At 43.1% G+C, this 16,961-nt stretch overlaps 1 protein-coding gene across 1 annotated transcript in view; it reads left to right on the top strand.

Annotated features, from left to right (window-relative positions):
* Nucleotides 1–3,812: 3,812 nt before the first annotated feature.
* Nucleotides 3,813–16,961, top strand: part of LOC105036314 (probable ADP-ribosylation factor GTPase-activating protein AGD11) — a 131,789-nt gene continuing 118,640 nt past the window's right edge. Inside the window, exons 1-6 of the mRNA XM_073257398.1 lie at nt 3,813–3,976; nt 7,530–7,662; nt 8,596–8,759; nt 8,844–9,048; nt 9,184–9,300; nt 9,392–9,487. Coding sequence (XP_073113499.1) covers nt 3,813–3,976; nt 7,530–7,662; nt 8,596–8,759; nt 8,844–9,048; nt 9,184–9,300; nt 9,392–9,487 — 879 coding nt within the window. The remainder of the gene's footprint in view (nt 3,977–7,529; nt 7,663–8,595; nt 8,760–8,843; nt 9,049–9,183; nt 9,301–9,391; nt 9,488–16,961) is intronic.

The raw sequence follows: 16,961 nt of genomic DNA, 5'->3' as shown, positions 1-16,961 counted from the left end.
CTTAGACACCAACCGGTTCATTAGTTTTAATTTGATCAACTTAGTAAATAGGGTTCCACCGCGTAGCCATGAATTAAGTCCATCTTGGTCTAGTTAAAGACATGGACCCATTCAACTACAACTATTGAAGTTGAGTCTAGAGTGTCCTTGACCTAATCTAATTTAACTTTTGATTAGATTTGACCAATTACTCTAATTTAGTCTATTTCTTTAAGCTAACCTTAGGTCTAACCCAATTATGGACTTAATCCATCTAACCCATTGACCCACAAGTTTATACAATTATCTTAGGTCTTAATTTACAATTCTAGACCAACTTGACAACACTTAATTCTTTTAATTAAGTATTTAATTAAGTATTCTAGACCAATTCGACAACATGTTCACCAAACATGTTGACTCATTTCACAAATAGATCAGCATATTTATAAATAGCAATCCTATTGCTAATTACATATCAGAAAATAACTCAATCAAAATAAATCATAAATATTCTTTTAGATCTAATATAACACATTCATGATAAATTTTACAATTGAACCTTTACAATTAAGTCCTTTCACTGCTTCATCTGTATGGGATATAATTGCAGCGGCACCCCTACCGCCATAGAAGATCCCATCGAATGGGAGGAGAGAGCCTTTAAACCCTACTTTTCTCCTATGACCGGACAGCCATGGCAACCAACCCAATTAGATTACTTGCTACTTGGATCAAGTATATATAAATATATCAATTTTAAAATTTAAATTTTAAATTTCAAATTTTAAATTTTGAATTTTAAATTTCAAACAAATTTCAAATTTCAAATTTTTGAATTTCAAAATTTGAATTTTAAATTTTAAATTTCAAATTTGAAATTTCAACCAAATTTTAAATTTTAAATTTTAAATTTTAAATTTTTGAATTTTAAATTTCGAATTTCAAATGTCAAAATTCAAAATTCAAATTTTGAATTTTAAATTTTTGAATTTTGAATTTCGAACAACTTTCAAAATTTAAATTTTAAATTTTGAATTTTAAATTTTAAATTTAAATTTTTAGATTACAACTTAATCTATGCATGCAAATTCATATATCATATCTTAGAACCTGCTCTGATACCATTTGAAGCAAAATTTGAGTGTAGGGGTAAAAGGGTAATTTTAAAATTTTTTCAAAATTATTATTTTATAGTAAAAATAATTAATTAATTTAATTAATTAACATGTATTTACTCTATACTAGGATCTAAATATGATATATAGCATGCATGCATTTAAATTTGAAATTCAAATTTGAACAGTAAATAATTTATTGTTCTATGTTTAGAACACAATACCTTTGTGCGGATAGTCGATCGCCGTAATCTGATCATCGTCGGAAGGATCTGATCATTGTAATATAGCCATACAGTATGTCTGGCCTCTACGGATCATCCACACGAAGCTTCCGGTCTGGTCGGCTCCTCACGAGTGCTAGCTCGTTGTAGAGCCCTTTCGACGATCGATACTGATCGAACTCCTTCGATCGATGTCTGTCGACTCCTCGGATGCTCTAGATTATCAGCAAGTGTGCTTGAGAAGTTGATGAATCTCTCCCTAAAATTTGGTGGGCTTACGACACTCGTAGCTCACCTTCTCACTTTTCGAACCCCAGGCTGAAACCCTAGGAAACTCACTGAAAAACCTTGCGCCCACTTTTCTTTCTTTTCTTTCTTTTTCTCTCGAAAGTTTTAGACTTCCTACTCACGCAGAAGGGTTCCTCACGCCCCACTTTCTCTCTCAGAAAATTTCTATGCATGCCCCAGCTTTCTCCTCTTTTTAAAACAATTCAAAACATGTCTTATCCGCGTGAGAGGATAAAGATAAGTGGTTGCACATTTGAATTCAAATCAAATTTGAATTTAAATGTAAACCAACTCATCCCTATCCACTTGGGCGTGAGAAGAGAAGGTGCATGGCTACTTTGTGCGTGGAAAGGTTTCATGAGAAACTCTTTCTCGTGTAAGATATGCGGCGCTAAAGAGGATAAGGACAAGGCGCATGGATTGGTTGCTCATTTAAATTCAAAGTTTCTTTTGAATTTGAATGGCCAACCAACCATCCTTATCCACCTATATGGTCCACAAATGTGGGGCGTGGGAAGGGCTTTTCATGAGAGAAAATTCAAGAGAAGTTTCTTCTCGTGAATTCAAATGGGCGCAGAGATATGAAGTGGCGCAGGGATTCAAATTCAAATGGTGGTTTAATCTTAATTGAACCAACCCAATCAAAATAGGTTAAGCACAATTAGACTAAATTAAATCCTACTTAATTAGGCTTAATTAGGCTCAATAAAATCTTAATCAAATCAGAAATTGACTAAGCCCAATCTCTAATCAAATCAGGGACCAAACCATCTCGATGATTAGGTCAACTCATAACCTAATCGGGTCAAATCCAACTGAATCCAATTCAATTGGACTTGATCCAAAAATAATTACTCAATCAAATTGAGTTAATTAGCGATCAAATCATTAATTAAATCTCTCATAAATATTGAGTCCAAATCCGATGGGCAATCGGGCATCAGAATTCATCGATATGAAATTCTGATCGAAAAGTCCCAAACCAGTGGGACTCTTGACCCCGATACCCAAAATGTGTGGGACTCATGATCAGAGAATCTTAATTCTCGATCACAGAGTCCCAGACACGTAGGACTCATAGTCCACGAACATTAGGACTCTTCATCGGCCATCAGATTAGATAGGAATCTCTAATGTGTGTGACCCCGCAGGTTCGAACCTAAGCCGATAGCACAAGAATCAATTCCTGTACTAATCGAAGTGACCATCTAGCAATGATATCCGATGTTCGGATAGGTCGAATAGTCATAATCGCAATACTCAAAACCTACATGAATATGGTTACTGTATAATTCATCCTTTTTGACCCCTGTGTTTAGAATGACTCATGGTTAAACTGTCAATCCTGATTAGATCATCCGAGTCGTGCTCAACTCAAACAGTCCTGTGACTCCTCACTAGGACTATCCTGGTCAAGATTTTGCTAAATTGAAACACGACTGTACACAGCTCCTGAACTGGAGTGGTCAATCCCATCTTGACACACGCACCGACAAGTCAAGTACTTGACTACACCTAGCAGCCTTCCATCACTGAATTAAAAATTCAGGTAGTCCAGTGCCTAGGTGCAGTGAGTTGCTTGCAAGTCATCGTGGCGGTCTCAGGTTGGAGGGACATTTATACCCATATCCCATCGGAGCAAATCTTGACAGCAGAGATAGCTTCGGAGTCGATCATGTTCAGTGCAGATGTACCCTTATATCTCACCTATATGCCATACCAGTGTCTCCACACTCCTTGGTTAAGAGGACAACCAACCTATATGGCACACAACGACTTATGCTCGATAAACATTGTTGTCCTTGGTAACAACGTATCATTTGATCACGAACAGATTAAGGACTAAATGACAAATCCTCCTTTGTCGAGTCTAAATAGTCCTAAGGACTTCACCACCACATAGGAGTTCATTAGAAGATGACAATTTGTGATGAAAAATGTCAAAATAATTTTTATTTATTTATGATTTATGTACTAATACAACAAAGAGCACAACCGTCAATAGGCTGACGATTGGTTTTGGGACACTATTCCCAACAACCTCAGTGCCCCTTCCTCCTCCGATGGTGGTTGAGAGGACAAATCCGATGCCTACTCCTATGAACGGGCCGCAAACGACGGTCACTACCGCACCCCGACGCCCCCTCCTACGGCGATCACGAACGATGGCCACTGCCCCACCCTGGCGCCCCCTCCTTCGACGATGGCCATGAGGATGGATCCGATGCCTACTCCAGCGAGTCGGCCGCTGCCCTACCCCGACACCCCATCCTCCTCCAATGGCGGCCGCGAACGACACTTCCATGCATCCCCATCGTTCGAAAGCTTCCGTGCGTCTACGAGTTTTGCGATGGAGAAGAGCGCGAGGTTTCGAATGCTTCCGTGCATCCCTGTAGTTGACCTCCTTCCGTGGACCCGTCACGCGGCTTCACTACACGTGGCACAAAATCTCTTATCCACATGTCAAACGGAGACAAACCAACATGGAAGCTCCATTTTAATATATATATATTAGATATGGACAGGCAATCATGAAAATAGCGTGGCTTTGTTCATGGCCACCTTTATTATCAAATGGGATGATATGACCATCCTTATTATGGCAAGCCATCCTCTTTAGTGGCCTGACGTGACAGCTATTTGGAGATTTTGGATTGGGGTCAGTGGATGGTTCGGCTGGTGGTAATTGAACCAAGGGTCAAGAGGAATAGGCCTTGGGGGCAGGCGGCAAGCTTGGTGCAAATGCTCGGTTTGGGGCCGACGGTCGAAGTCTAAGTGGCCGATGTGGCTCGATTCTACACGGGGGATACGGTTCGATGAGATTGGGTGAGGATCGATCTTCTCAGAATAATGGGTTGTAATAGTGAATGGCTCCGAGGCCGATTAAGAGTAAGGATTGGCCAAGAATCCTTGAAGAAGAAGCTTAGGCTGCGGCATCCCTTAGATTGGTGCCCAAAGTTCGAGAGCTATCTTCGGGCTGAAGGCTGACTTAGCCGAGGCATGAATTTGCCATCTGAACTGGAGATCAATGGCCAAACTAGGAGTGGAGGCTGATGCAAAGATCAGAGGCTGAGGATCGGAGGCCGCGGTGGGGTCGGATGTGCATGGAGAGCACAGGCATCCATGAAGCAGGATGTGGAAGTGTATCCTCTCCCTACCACCTTTTCTCTTTTCTTTCTTTTCTTCTTTTGTCTTGTTATGCTGCTCATTGGGGGATAGGACGAGAGGGAAAGAGGCAATTAATGCCTCTGTCAAATCCTCAGGGCACATGCACAATGGTTGGAGCTGTTCAGAAGTCCTTCCCCACGTCCTCGGCTAGTACCAAAATACCCCCAACAAATGTTATTGTAAGTTATATCTTTTTCTTATATGCATCGAACATGCTGAGTTGTTTGTAAAAATTTAGAGTAAATATAACTTCTTTTAGACAAGGCATGTTTAATCAATCAACTTAGTATCCCAGGGGTTGAACCAAATAAGACTTGAAATGAGACCTTTTCTTAAGAGGACAGTGTATCGCCATGGCAATGCCTGGTTTGAAGCTTAGTCTAAGACACGTGTATACTCCTATATGTTGAAACTTGAAAGTATAAGTTCTTAATTGTTATTATTTTTTTTTATTTTGAAACAAGAAATAAATATGAAAGTTAAAACAACTATCTTTCAACATTAGACAAATCATATTTTAATGTGATGTGTGATGTAATGAAGAAAGTCAACTCACAATGAACTCGACAAGAGGGATCAAAAATCGAACAAACTTTTGGTCAATCTATTTCTTAAGAACTATAATTGGCATGAATATAGAGGTAGATGGCACATGACTAGATCAAACCCTAACATCATTTATTCAGCACAAACCATTTACACCCTATTATATGTGTACATGAACAGCAAATTTTGATCTTAGAGTCACAGAAAATATTAATTCTCAGAAGCTTTATGAATACCATATTAAAGTTTACTATGCCCAGATTTTTTGGTGAAGATGTTTTTATTCTTTTTCTTGTCTTATATTCTTGAATCAAGAGAAAGATATTTTTATATATTAATATGTAAAGGTTTGATTGAATAGATAAAATATAATTAGAAACTAAGATAACTATACATATAAAGGTTGCACTGGGGGGGTGGGGAGGTGTGGGGGACGCGTGTGGAGGGGATAGGTGTGTGGTGTAGAAAAATTACTTCTCCTCCTACAGACAGACAGGTAGAGGATACTGAACAGCTATGATGGTGTCACAAACATTCTATCTCTACCCAGGCAATAGAAAGAATGCCCACCCTCCACTGCCCCAGCCCAAAGGCTAAGCAGCCAGTGTGGAAGGATGTGTTATCGCTAACACATAACCTCATATATTAACAGCTACTTATTTTCTAATCCAAGCTTGTATTAACTTGCTCCCAGATTACAACTGAGTTTCCAAAGCCCAAATTTTTCACATATCTTTCCCCATTTCCTTACTAGGAACCAGTAGTTTCTTTGTTTTGGATGCTTATGTTATCTCAACTACTTTTCCATCACTTTGTCATTTTCTGGTGCAATTTCTTATCTTCCTTAAGTTCTCATTCTGACATAATCTCTTTCTGCTTTGTCCTGCACTTACTTTATTATTGTCATAATGACAACACTTATAAGCTTAAACTCTTTTAGGTCGGCCAACATTCTAAGTTAGACTTATTAGCCAACCTTTCAGCTGTTTCATCTAAATTCCAACCAAGCCATGTCAACAATCACACAATGCTGAACACATATCCCCTTCATACTTCCTGCTCCAGTTTTCTAGGAAAAGCATGCATCTTTTTCTTTTCAATTGATATGTGTGCACTTTTTTCTTGGAGGGGGGGCATCAATCTATCCCACCATTATTTATTCTTACTAACATTTCATAATATATGCTTCCTTGATGTCTGTTTTTTTGGTCCATATCTCCTGATGTTCTTCTTTTCAGTCAATATCATTCACCCACCCATGCTCTCATCTAATTAGTTGCCGTCAATCATCACAAGGTCTTCTTATGAACCCTGATGGTAAATATTCTTGTGAGTTGTGACGGTTGTGATGATGTGAAAACCGAAGGCTAAATATTTTTTTTATGTCTACTTCATTTAGAAGTTCATCCACATGGCTACAACTACTGATTATACTTGTCATTTCTCTCTTTTATCCTCCAGTGACTGTTCAAGTACAATGTTTGGAGAGTTCTAATCTGTTCTTTCAGTGAAATAAGCTACTTTTGTTAAATACATAAATTATAATACTAGAACTGTTAGAACCTCATCCAAAGTATACATATCTTTGCACGAAGTGCCAATATTTCATATGCAAAAATGGTGATGGGAAATAAATGTTGAAGGAGTTTCATGCCCTATGAACTTCAAATATCTTTGATCTTCAGAGGAATGCAGAAAGCAAATCACAGAAGTGTAGTTAGATGCAACTTTTGGATTTCTGATTGGATACTTTGTCATCCATAAAAAATGCATTCAATTTGGAATTTCATATTCTTGAAAAGTTTTGATCCTTTCTATGTTTGTTACCATCATTTAGATACCATTTTCCTTGATAAAAAGCATGGATTTATTTGAATTACAAATAATTTAATAAGAATGTATTTATAAACCTATCAATGTGATGGGAACTTGGTTTCAGTTTGCTTTCTTCACTGCTTACACTGTAATTAGTGCATCACATCAGAAAGATAGTACCTGACTTGTAAATTTATGCATCACTCATTCTTGTCATGCAGATGTTTTAGAACTCTTTAGCAGATAATTTGGGACTATAGCATTTCCGTTAATTTGAAAATTGGCTTAATATTATTATACTATGTTGTGTGAAATTATCTTCATATTTATTCAAAGATGATAAGATGCCTCTTACATTATCGGTACATTTATATTCCTTGATGATTTTCAGTGCTTTATTTTTTGTTCAACAACTGTCCATCTCACTGGACAGAATTACTCTAACCAGGTCATTGAGTCTTGGAGTATTTATTTGTATCAAGTGTTCTGGAGTCCATAGAAGCCTTGGAGTGCATATATCAAAGGTACCAAATCTATGAAGTTTTTATGTGACTTATCAAAAACATTCTGCTCCCGACATGTGGGGGTAAGGCTGTGTATATCTGGCCCTAAACCCTGCGGTGGTAGGTGCCTCGTTTATTGGGACACCCTTCAGTTATTGCCCATTATTACCTTTATTAGGTAGAAGGGAAGTACATGGTTGGGACACCCTTTGTTTACTGGATATGGAAGTGTAAAATTGTTTCAATTTGTTGCATCTCTCTTCAGAAGGTCTTAAGGATTTGTCATACAAATGATTCCTATTTGTTGTCTGAGATTAAGGAAGATGCATATGTCGAACTGCAACCATCAAAAAACTCAAAACAAAGATGTTGCTGGACTGCACTCAGGAAAAAACATGTATCTAGGAGAATTCTGTGTGAAATTTAAGTAATTTCTTGGTAATATATATTCATAACATGAATGAATGTAGAAAGAATGAATAAATGACAACATAATATTATACATTATTTGGGACAATATAACCAATCTATTAAAGAGTATTTTTTTCTAATAAGAGTTGTAAATCATCTTTTATGTAAGTTTAGAGTTCCCATCAATAGTTTTTTTATTCATTAATCTTGTTTGGATTTTAAAGTAGGGAAAGCACTATACTGTTACACTTTGTTACAACCTTTTATATGCATGTTTTTCATACCTACCTTGAACCCAAAATGAGAAGATTATTAAAGTAAGAAAGAACATATGACAAAATACAGAACCAAGATCCCCCATAACAAGGTGGTGTAATGGATATTACACATCTTAAAGGGGCAATCCTTATTCAAACAATGACTTCAAAGCCATAGAGGGTCCTAGGAAGTAACCTGCACCGTTTAGAAATATGTAAATATGATGCTGATTTGGGCAGATTTTACATACTGATAGATATCAAGTTTATTTGCTTTCTGCTTCAGGTCTTATCAGTGAAGCTAGAAGAGTGGACAGATGAACAGGTTGATTTTTTGTCTGATAGGGGTGGCAATGCTGCGGTAAATATGAGATATGAAGCTTTCTTGCCTGAAAATTTGAAAAAGCCAGGACCAGATTCTTCTATAGAGGAACGCTCTGATTTTATCAAGTACATTCTAGTGCTGCAGTTTTCAGATTTGTCTACAATATTCATTTAAATTCTAAATCATAATTTCATTTCTTGAATATTTAGGAGAAAATATGAGCTGCAACAATTTTCAAACTCTGGTGGGTTGATTATATCTACAACGCCTGGTAGTTTGAGCACAGCTTTGCAGAACAATGTTTCCAGTAAAAGCTTTGAGAAACAACACACTGGCCTTCGTTATGGACTAGGTCATGCATTCCAAAATAGCTGGAGAAGGAAGGAGTCTGAGCAGAAGGCAATAAAAAAAATGGTGCAATTCACATGACCCGAACATGTCAAACTTAGAGTTTGGCTTGCTTCAAATTATCTAATTTGCATTTATATACGACTACGGAATTGCTAATCAAATTCCTCTTGAGTCTTCTAATCAAAATTAATTTTGTAGATGGGTATGATTGAATTTGTTGGTTTGATCAAGGTCAACATTATAAGAGGTACCAATTTAGCCGTTCGAGATGTGATGACTAGCGATCCTTATGTTATCCTCAATTTGGGACACCAAGTAGGAGAACTTTTAACAAGATCAAGTCTTTATCATGCTGAACTTTTGTATATCATTCATGTCTGAAATGATTTTCTATTTATGGTGGCAGTCAATGAAAACACGGGTGATAAAGAGCAACTGGAATCCTATATGGAATGAAAGCCTGATGTTGTCAATTCCAGATCCCATCCAACCTCTGAAGCTGGTAAGTTGGTTTTTAATCTTTATAGGAACAGAGTGCTGTAATTGGGACCAAAATGGCATCATCCATTTCTCAACAATTCTAATACAAAAGCTTATCTTCTGAAGCATGAGTCTTTAGCTTCCACACTTTTACATAGTTTCTATCAATATTCAGACTAATATTTCCTTCGACATGTTTATGATCTAAAATTATAAATACTTGAGTTCTCATTTTGTATGCTTAAGTTCTCCAGATATTTTATTTATCTTCTTAGATAAGCCCTTTATAGTATCAATCAGAAGTTTTTGTGTCTTAAACATCTCACTGGCACATTTGGTTAGTCCTTGTCCTCATAGGATATGCATATTATTGCATGCATTTCATGGTCCTGGCCATATTGGTACTTTTTTTGAGAAACACTGAAGGGGCTTAAACCTTCAACCTTATGGTTAACAGCCACATGACCTGAGGGGCCTAAACCAACAAACCATGTGCTTCAGAAGAAATGTTTCGACTGACTGAAAAAATCCTGGTAATTTTTTGCTTACACTAAATATTCAGTCAAGGCCATTTGGAACTCAATCGGCAACTGACACGATCAATATGATACTTGTTGCTCTCTTTAAATTACAGAAATAAAAGCATATTCATGTATTGCTAAGAATCTTTCAAATGGCATATATGAATTCTTCTTGGAATCTGTTCTTCTTTTATTTGCTCCTTAATTGGGAACCTTTGGGAAAAACATTATTAGTCCTTAGCATCTTTATTAGTGCAAGGAAAATGATGTTGGAAGTCATGGAATCAGATTTATGGTGGAGACTTGGTTTTTTAATGTTAGGCAGCTTCGGCTTCGGCTAATTTATTTTATCTTCTTTTTTCTGTTTCTTCTCTTTCAGCTTTCTCCCTCTCTTAATCACCCTTTTCTTCCTCCAATTTCTCAGCTTAAAGTAAATAATGATATCAAATCTGATTTTATTTCTGTAACGTAAACACAAGCCTTGGTGGTCCACTACCATGATAGCTCAAAGAACAAACTTTTGAAATTCCATATCTTCTATGTTGTTTGGACCTTTCTTAATCCATTTTCTGTTAAATATGAAGGGAAAGATGTAAATAGTCATGGTGAATATGCCAAATTATATCACTTGTACCCAATGTTCTGTGATATTAAGGTGTAAAAGCTAACTATTTGGCCAACATTTCATGCAAAATACTGTGACCAGCTGGCTAAAACCTTTTCAAAAATTGCTTGCCATAGATGAAAAGGTTGTCAATATGTTTCATGACGGTCCGACTAAGACAAGGTCATTTCAGATGAAACAGTCCTGAAACACCTCAACATGATCCTGAAACAGCTGGGTCTCCAACTTTGTTTCACCCATTAACATCTGAAACTGGAAGACTGAACTATGTTTTGTAAATCCTTTTTATCATCACAAATTATTGGTGACAACTGACAAGTGACAACCCTTTACCAACCAGGATGGAAGTAGTTTTATGCTGGTCATAAGACAATATTTTGCAGTTAAAACAACTCCGTTTGATTTTGTAGATTAGATGGTTGTTGAACATTCTAAATTATCTTGTGAAATAAATCTAGCAACATGGGGGAGGTGTTGAAATTGGGTTGAAAACTCGAAGAATGATGCAATCGGTTGTGGCGAAGTAGAAACCCCACTACCACATATACAACACAAGGTGGTAGAACTGGCAGATGGTAACCAAAAGAAGAGTACAGGTGGAACACTCTCTTCCAAGGTCCACCTTGGCTGGCCACTCCAAGGATACAGCTCTCACATGCTCACTCACAAACCCTAGGAATCCACTAAAAGGGAGGAGAGCAAGAATAAAGAGGCAACCCGAGGTGCTCTAGCATCATAACCCCTTGGTTGGAGAAAACAAACTATCAACTTTAAGTCTTCTTGGTCTTCCTAGTTTTTATAGTAAGGTGATAGGTCATACGTTGAATGTTGTAGATACTCCATAATCTCTAGGAAGTTCAACGTTGTAGGTATTGTCATTGATACACTTCAGAACCTTGAAAGGGCCATCAAATGTTTTACTTCATAGTGTTTCGGTGAAAGGTCGCACCATAGAGGGATTTAGGTTGGGCAATAAGCACAAGAAGTTGATATAGTTCTCAAAGTCTGATTGGAATATGAGGTCTAGGGAGTTGAAGGATTGATAAAACAAATGCCAAGATTGAATGGAGGGGAGGGGTATAAAAAGTACAACTTGGTGCTTTAAAACATGATAGGGTGCTTGCAATCATCATGCTTCTTGATGGTGGTGGATATTGCAAAGTAAGGTTTTCTATACCGATCTAAATCGGTCGGTACAGGCCGTACTGAACCGAATCAAGAGAGAACCGGTCCGGTTCACCCCTCTTTTTAGTAAATCAAGTAAACCATACCGAACTAGATTGGTTCGATACAGTTTGCTGTCGAACCGTGCAAAACCATGCGATTTTGCTCGGTTCCACTTGGTTCGGCTTGGTTCACACGTGAACTGAGCCGTACCGATATACCCATGTGGGAGGGAGGGGGAGCCAGGGGGGCTCGGGGGTGGCTTTGTCTCCTTTGTGGGGCTGGGCTACCAATTATTTGGTAGCCTCAGCGTGAGAGCTCTTGAGAAGCCCGAGAGGAATCCTGAGTCTCAAGCTTCGACGACGAGTGCGAACGATGTCCAAAAAAAAAGAGAAAAAATCCTAGAAAAATTTCATAACTCCTTTGATGAGGCAATAAATTTTGATCGAAAGCAAGATAATCCTTCATTTTGTCATTAAATATTTTATTTTTCATCTTTTTTTTGGTCAATAACTGCTAAAAAGTAGAAAAATAAAAAAAAATCATGTGAAAATTTATGATTTTGATATGATTTCATTATATGTTGTAGATCATTAGACAATCTACATAATGACACTAAAATCATTAATTTTTATTAATTTTTTAAAATATATATATTAAAATATTAAATATTGGATATAAAATACCCACAGCCGAAGTCCTCAGCAGAATCAGCTCCAGGAGGTCCGCCCGGACTCCTACGGGAGCCGGACTTCGCCTTTAACTTTAACTGCAGGAAGACTCCGCCCGGACTCCTACGGGAACCGGGCTTCGTCCTCGACACCAACGGCTGCAGACAGACTTCGTCCGGACTCCTATGGGAGCCGGACTCCGCCAACAACCTCAACCGCGAGTAGACTCCACCCGGACTCCTACAGGAGCCAGGCTCCGTCCTCAACATCAGCTGCCGGTAAGCCTTGTCCGGACTCCTACGGGAGCCGGACTTCGCCTTTAACTTTAATTGCAGGAAGACTCCGCCTGGACTCCTACGGGAGCCGGGCTTCGTCCTCGACTCCAACGGCTGCGGACAGACTTCGTCCGGACTCCTACGGGAGCCGGACTCCGCCAACAACCGCAACCGCAAGTAGACTCCGCCCGGACTCCTACAGGAGCCGGGCTCCGTCCTCAACATCAGCTGCCGGTAAGCCTTGTCCGGACTCCTACGGGAGCCGGACTTCGCCTTTAACTTTAATTGCAGGAAGACTCCACCCGGACTCCTACGGGAGCCGGGCTTCATCCTCGACACCAACGGCTGCAGACAGACTCCGCCCGGACTCCTACAGGAGCCGGGCTCCGTCCTCAACATCAGCTGCTGGTAAGCCTTGTCTGGACTCCTACGGGAGCCGGACTTCGCCTTTAACTTTAATTGCAGGAAGACTCCGCCAGGACTCCTACGGGAGCCGGGCTTCGTCCTCGACTCCAACGGCTGCAGACAGACTTCGTCCGGACTCCTACGGGAGCCGGACTCCGCCAACAACCTCAACCGCAAGTAGACTCTGCCTGGACTCCTACAGGAGCCGGGCTTCGTCCTCAACATCAGCTGCCGGTAAGCCTTGTCCGGACTCCTACGGGAGCCGGACTTCGCCTTTAACTTTAATTGCAGGAAGACTCCGCCCGGACTCCTACGGGAGCCGGGCTTCATCCTCGACTCCAACGGCTGCAGACAGACTTCGTCCGGACTCCTACGGGAGCCGGATTCCGCCAACAACCTCAACCGCAAGTAGACTCCGCCCGGACTCCTACAGGAGCCGGGCTCCGTCCTCAACATCAGCTGCCGGTAAGCCTTGTCCGGACTCCTACGGGAGCCGGACTTCGCCTTTAACTTTAATTGCAGGAAGACTCCACCCGGACTCCTACGGGAGCCGGGCTTCGTCCTCGACACCAACGGCTGCAGACAGACTCCGCCCGGACTCCTACAGGAGCCGGGCTCCGTCCTCAACATCAGTTGCCGGTAAGCCTTGTCCGGACTCCTACGGGAGCCGGACTTCGCCTTTAACTTTAATTGCAGGAAGACTCCGCCCGGACTCCTACGGGAGCCGGGCTTCGTCCTCGACTCCAACGGCTGCGGACAGACTTCGTCCGGACTCCTACGGGAGCCGGACTCCGCCAACAACCTCAATCGCAAGTAGACTCCGCCCGGACTTCTACAGGAGCCGGGCTCCGTCCTCAACATCAGCTGTCGGTGAGCCTTGTCCGGACTCCTACGGGAGCCGGACTTCGCCTTTAACTTTAATTGCAGGAAGACTCCGCCCGGACTCCTACGGGAGCCGGGCTTCGTCCTCGACTCCAACGGCTGCAGACAAACTTCGTCCGGACTCCTACGGGAGCCGGGCTCCACCCACGACCCCAACCGCAAGGAGGACTCCGCCCGGACCCCTACGGGAGCCGGACTCCGACCGCTGTCGAACTTCAGCCGACGGATCTGCACTCCCTAGCAGGCCACCATAACGGCCACGATCCTGCTCCACTTCCTGCGGCGGATTCCGCGCAGCTCCAACACTCTCCGACAGGCCGTAGTATCGGTCGCAGCTCTGCTCCACTTCCTACGACAGATTCCGCGCAGCTCCACTACTCCCTGGCAGGCCACAATAACGGCCATGATCCTACTCCACTTCCTACGACGGATACCGCGCGATTCTCCCATCCGCTGGCAAGTCATGACAACAGACGCCGCTCCACTCCCCGCGACAGACTCCACGTGGCACACCCCGGTGATAGCCACGGGTCCACTCCACTACTCTTCGCAGCAAACTCCGCCTGACCCTGGGCAGCCCACTGCCAGACGGTTACAGATGTCGCTGTCAGGCTACTGCCCCCTCCGCCTATAAAAGGGGGCTCCAGATATGTTATTCTATAAGCTTTAATCTTTCATCTAAAAACTCTGCTAAATTCTCAGTTCGAGCACTCCATTCTTGTTGAGGCAGAGAACTGACTTGAGTGTCGGAGGGTCTTGCCGGAGCAACCCCATCTCTGGTTTAGACTTCCTTTGCAGGTCCCGACGGTGACCGCGACTTCTCCGACTCCAGCTTCTCCAGCGTAAGCGGATTTTTGCACCAACAGGATTGGCGCTAGAGGAAGGGGCTGTGTCTTCGCAGTACCCTTGTTCTTGAAGGAGCGTTCAACGGAGCCGCCCCCGATCGTCTCCTCCAACACCCACTCCTTGTTTCCCCCACGGGATCCATACTTGATGCCTCCTCGCAAGGCGTCCACGCGACGGTCCATGGCCTCCGCCGCCAGATCTCAGGCTCCGACCTCCCCTCCTGTTTCTCAACCTCCTCCTCCTTTTCCGGTGGTGGCGGTCGGCGCGGAGCAGTTTGACCTGCTGGCGCAGCAGGTCAGAGGCCTCACCGAAGCTGTGCAAGCTATGCAACAGCAGCAGCCGCAGGCATCGGTGCACCCGAAAAGGGCATCCCCGGAACATCAGAATCCGACAGCGGGGCGGGCCACTTGGGCCAGCCGCCCCGTCCTTCCTGGGAAAACAAACCTGAGGGTAGAGAGCCCTCAATCGGACCACGACTCCACCCCTGAAAGATCCCTGCCCCCATTCTGCCAGAGGACCCTCGAGACTCGAAGTCGAGAGGATTTCCTGGACCGGAGGCTCCAGGAGATGAACCGACGGATCGAAGAACTCCGCCATGCACCTCCCGCTTATGGTGAAGATATTTGTACTGACCCTCCCTTCTCCCAAATGATCATGCAGGAACCGATCCCGCCAAACTTCAAGCTTCCCCAGTCCGAAAGCTACGACGGGACTTCGGACCCGGTTGATCATCTGGAGGCCTTTCGGACGATGATGCTGCTTCACGGTGCTCCTGATGCCATTCTATGCCGGGCCTTCCCATCCACCTTGAAGGGAGTGGCAAGGAACTGGTACTCGACTTTTTAACCGGGTACCATCTTTTCCTTCGATCAAATAAGCCACCAATTTGTGGCCCATTTTGTCAGCAGCCGGCGCCCCCGGAAGGGTTCGGAGTCCCTCATCAACATCAAGCAGAGGGAAGGGGAGTCCATTCGGGCCTACATCAACCGCTTCAACATCGCGGCGCTGGAGGTCCGGAACTTGGACCAATCGATCGCAATGGCCGCCCTGAAGGGTGGCCTTCAGAAGAATGATCTTTTGTTCTCCCTGGAGAAGAAGTATCCTAGGAATTTTGCTGATTTGCTGGCCCGGGCTGAAGGATACGCCCGAGCGGAAGAAGCCTTCAAAATGAAGGATGAAGAGACGGCAAGGGAGCGGCAAGCGGGAGACTCGAGTAAGCCCGCAATTGAAAAAAGGCCAAAGGAAGCCCGGCTGCGTTCTCGATCCCCTCCTGGGCATAAGCGCGCCCATACTCCACCCCGGGCGCGCAGGCAGAGAAGCTCGGATCGTGGGGTTCGGCGAGGTTCCCCACTAGGGAGATTCTGCAACTACGTCCCCCTCAACGCCTCGAAGGCCCAGGTATTGATGGAGGTCAGGGAGCAGCTCCCTAGGCTGGAGAGGATGCGCACACACCCCGGGAAGCGCAACCCCAACAAGTTCTGCCTCTACCACCGCGACCACGGCCACGACACGGAGGAATGCATCCAGCTCCGGGACGAGATCGAGGAGCTCATTCGGCGAGGTCGACTTGACGGTTCATCCGACGCAGGCCTGAAGGTAGAGGGGATCGGCCAAGGGCCCTTCCGCAGCCTGAACCGCCAAGAAGGGAGGAGCAACCCGGGGACCGACCTCCCATCGGGACCATCGACTCCATCACCGGAGGACCTCAAGGAGGAGCGAACCACCCGCGACCGTGGAACTCGAAAAATCTGTAAATGTATCACTTACGATTTCACCTTGAATCTAAATTTCTTTCTACTTGATGTTCTCTTCCCATCTGGCGTGGATTTGTTATGACTGGATCTGACCCCTCCAAATAAAGTTATGTTAGGAACGGGGGAGAACCCCGTCCTAACATACCTAAAATGAAAGTACGACTATCTCAAAATCGGATGGGGGGAGAGGCCTTACAACGCCCTAATGTGCCCCCGCGGTCATGTCAGGAACAGGAGGAGAACCTCGTCCTGACATGAGCAAAGTCAAAGGCCCGGTTCTTTTAGATCGGATGGGGGGAGAGGCCTTACAACGCCCTAATGTGCCCCACAGCCATGTCAGGAACAGGAGGAGA

Source organism: Elaeis guineensis, chromosome 5 (genome assembly GCF_000442705.2).
Source record: "Elaeis guineensis isolate ETL-2024a chromosome 5, EG11, whole genome shotgun sequence".
In the NCBI taxonomy this organism is placed as follows: Eukaryota; Viridiplantae; Streptophyta; class Magnoliopsida; order Arecales; family Arecaceae; genus Elaeis; species Elaeis guineensis.
Note: the sequence above shows the minus strand (reverse complement) of the source record. Positions and strands in the feature narration are given on the sequence as shown.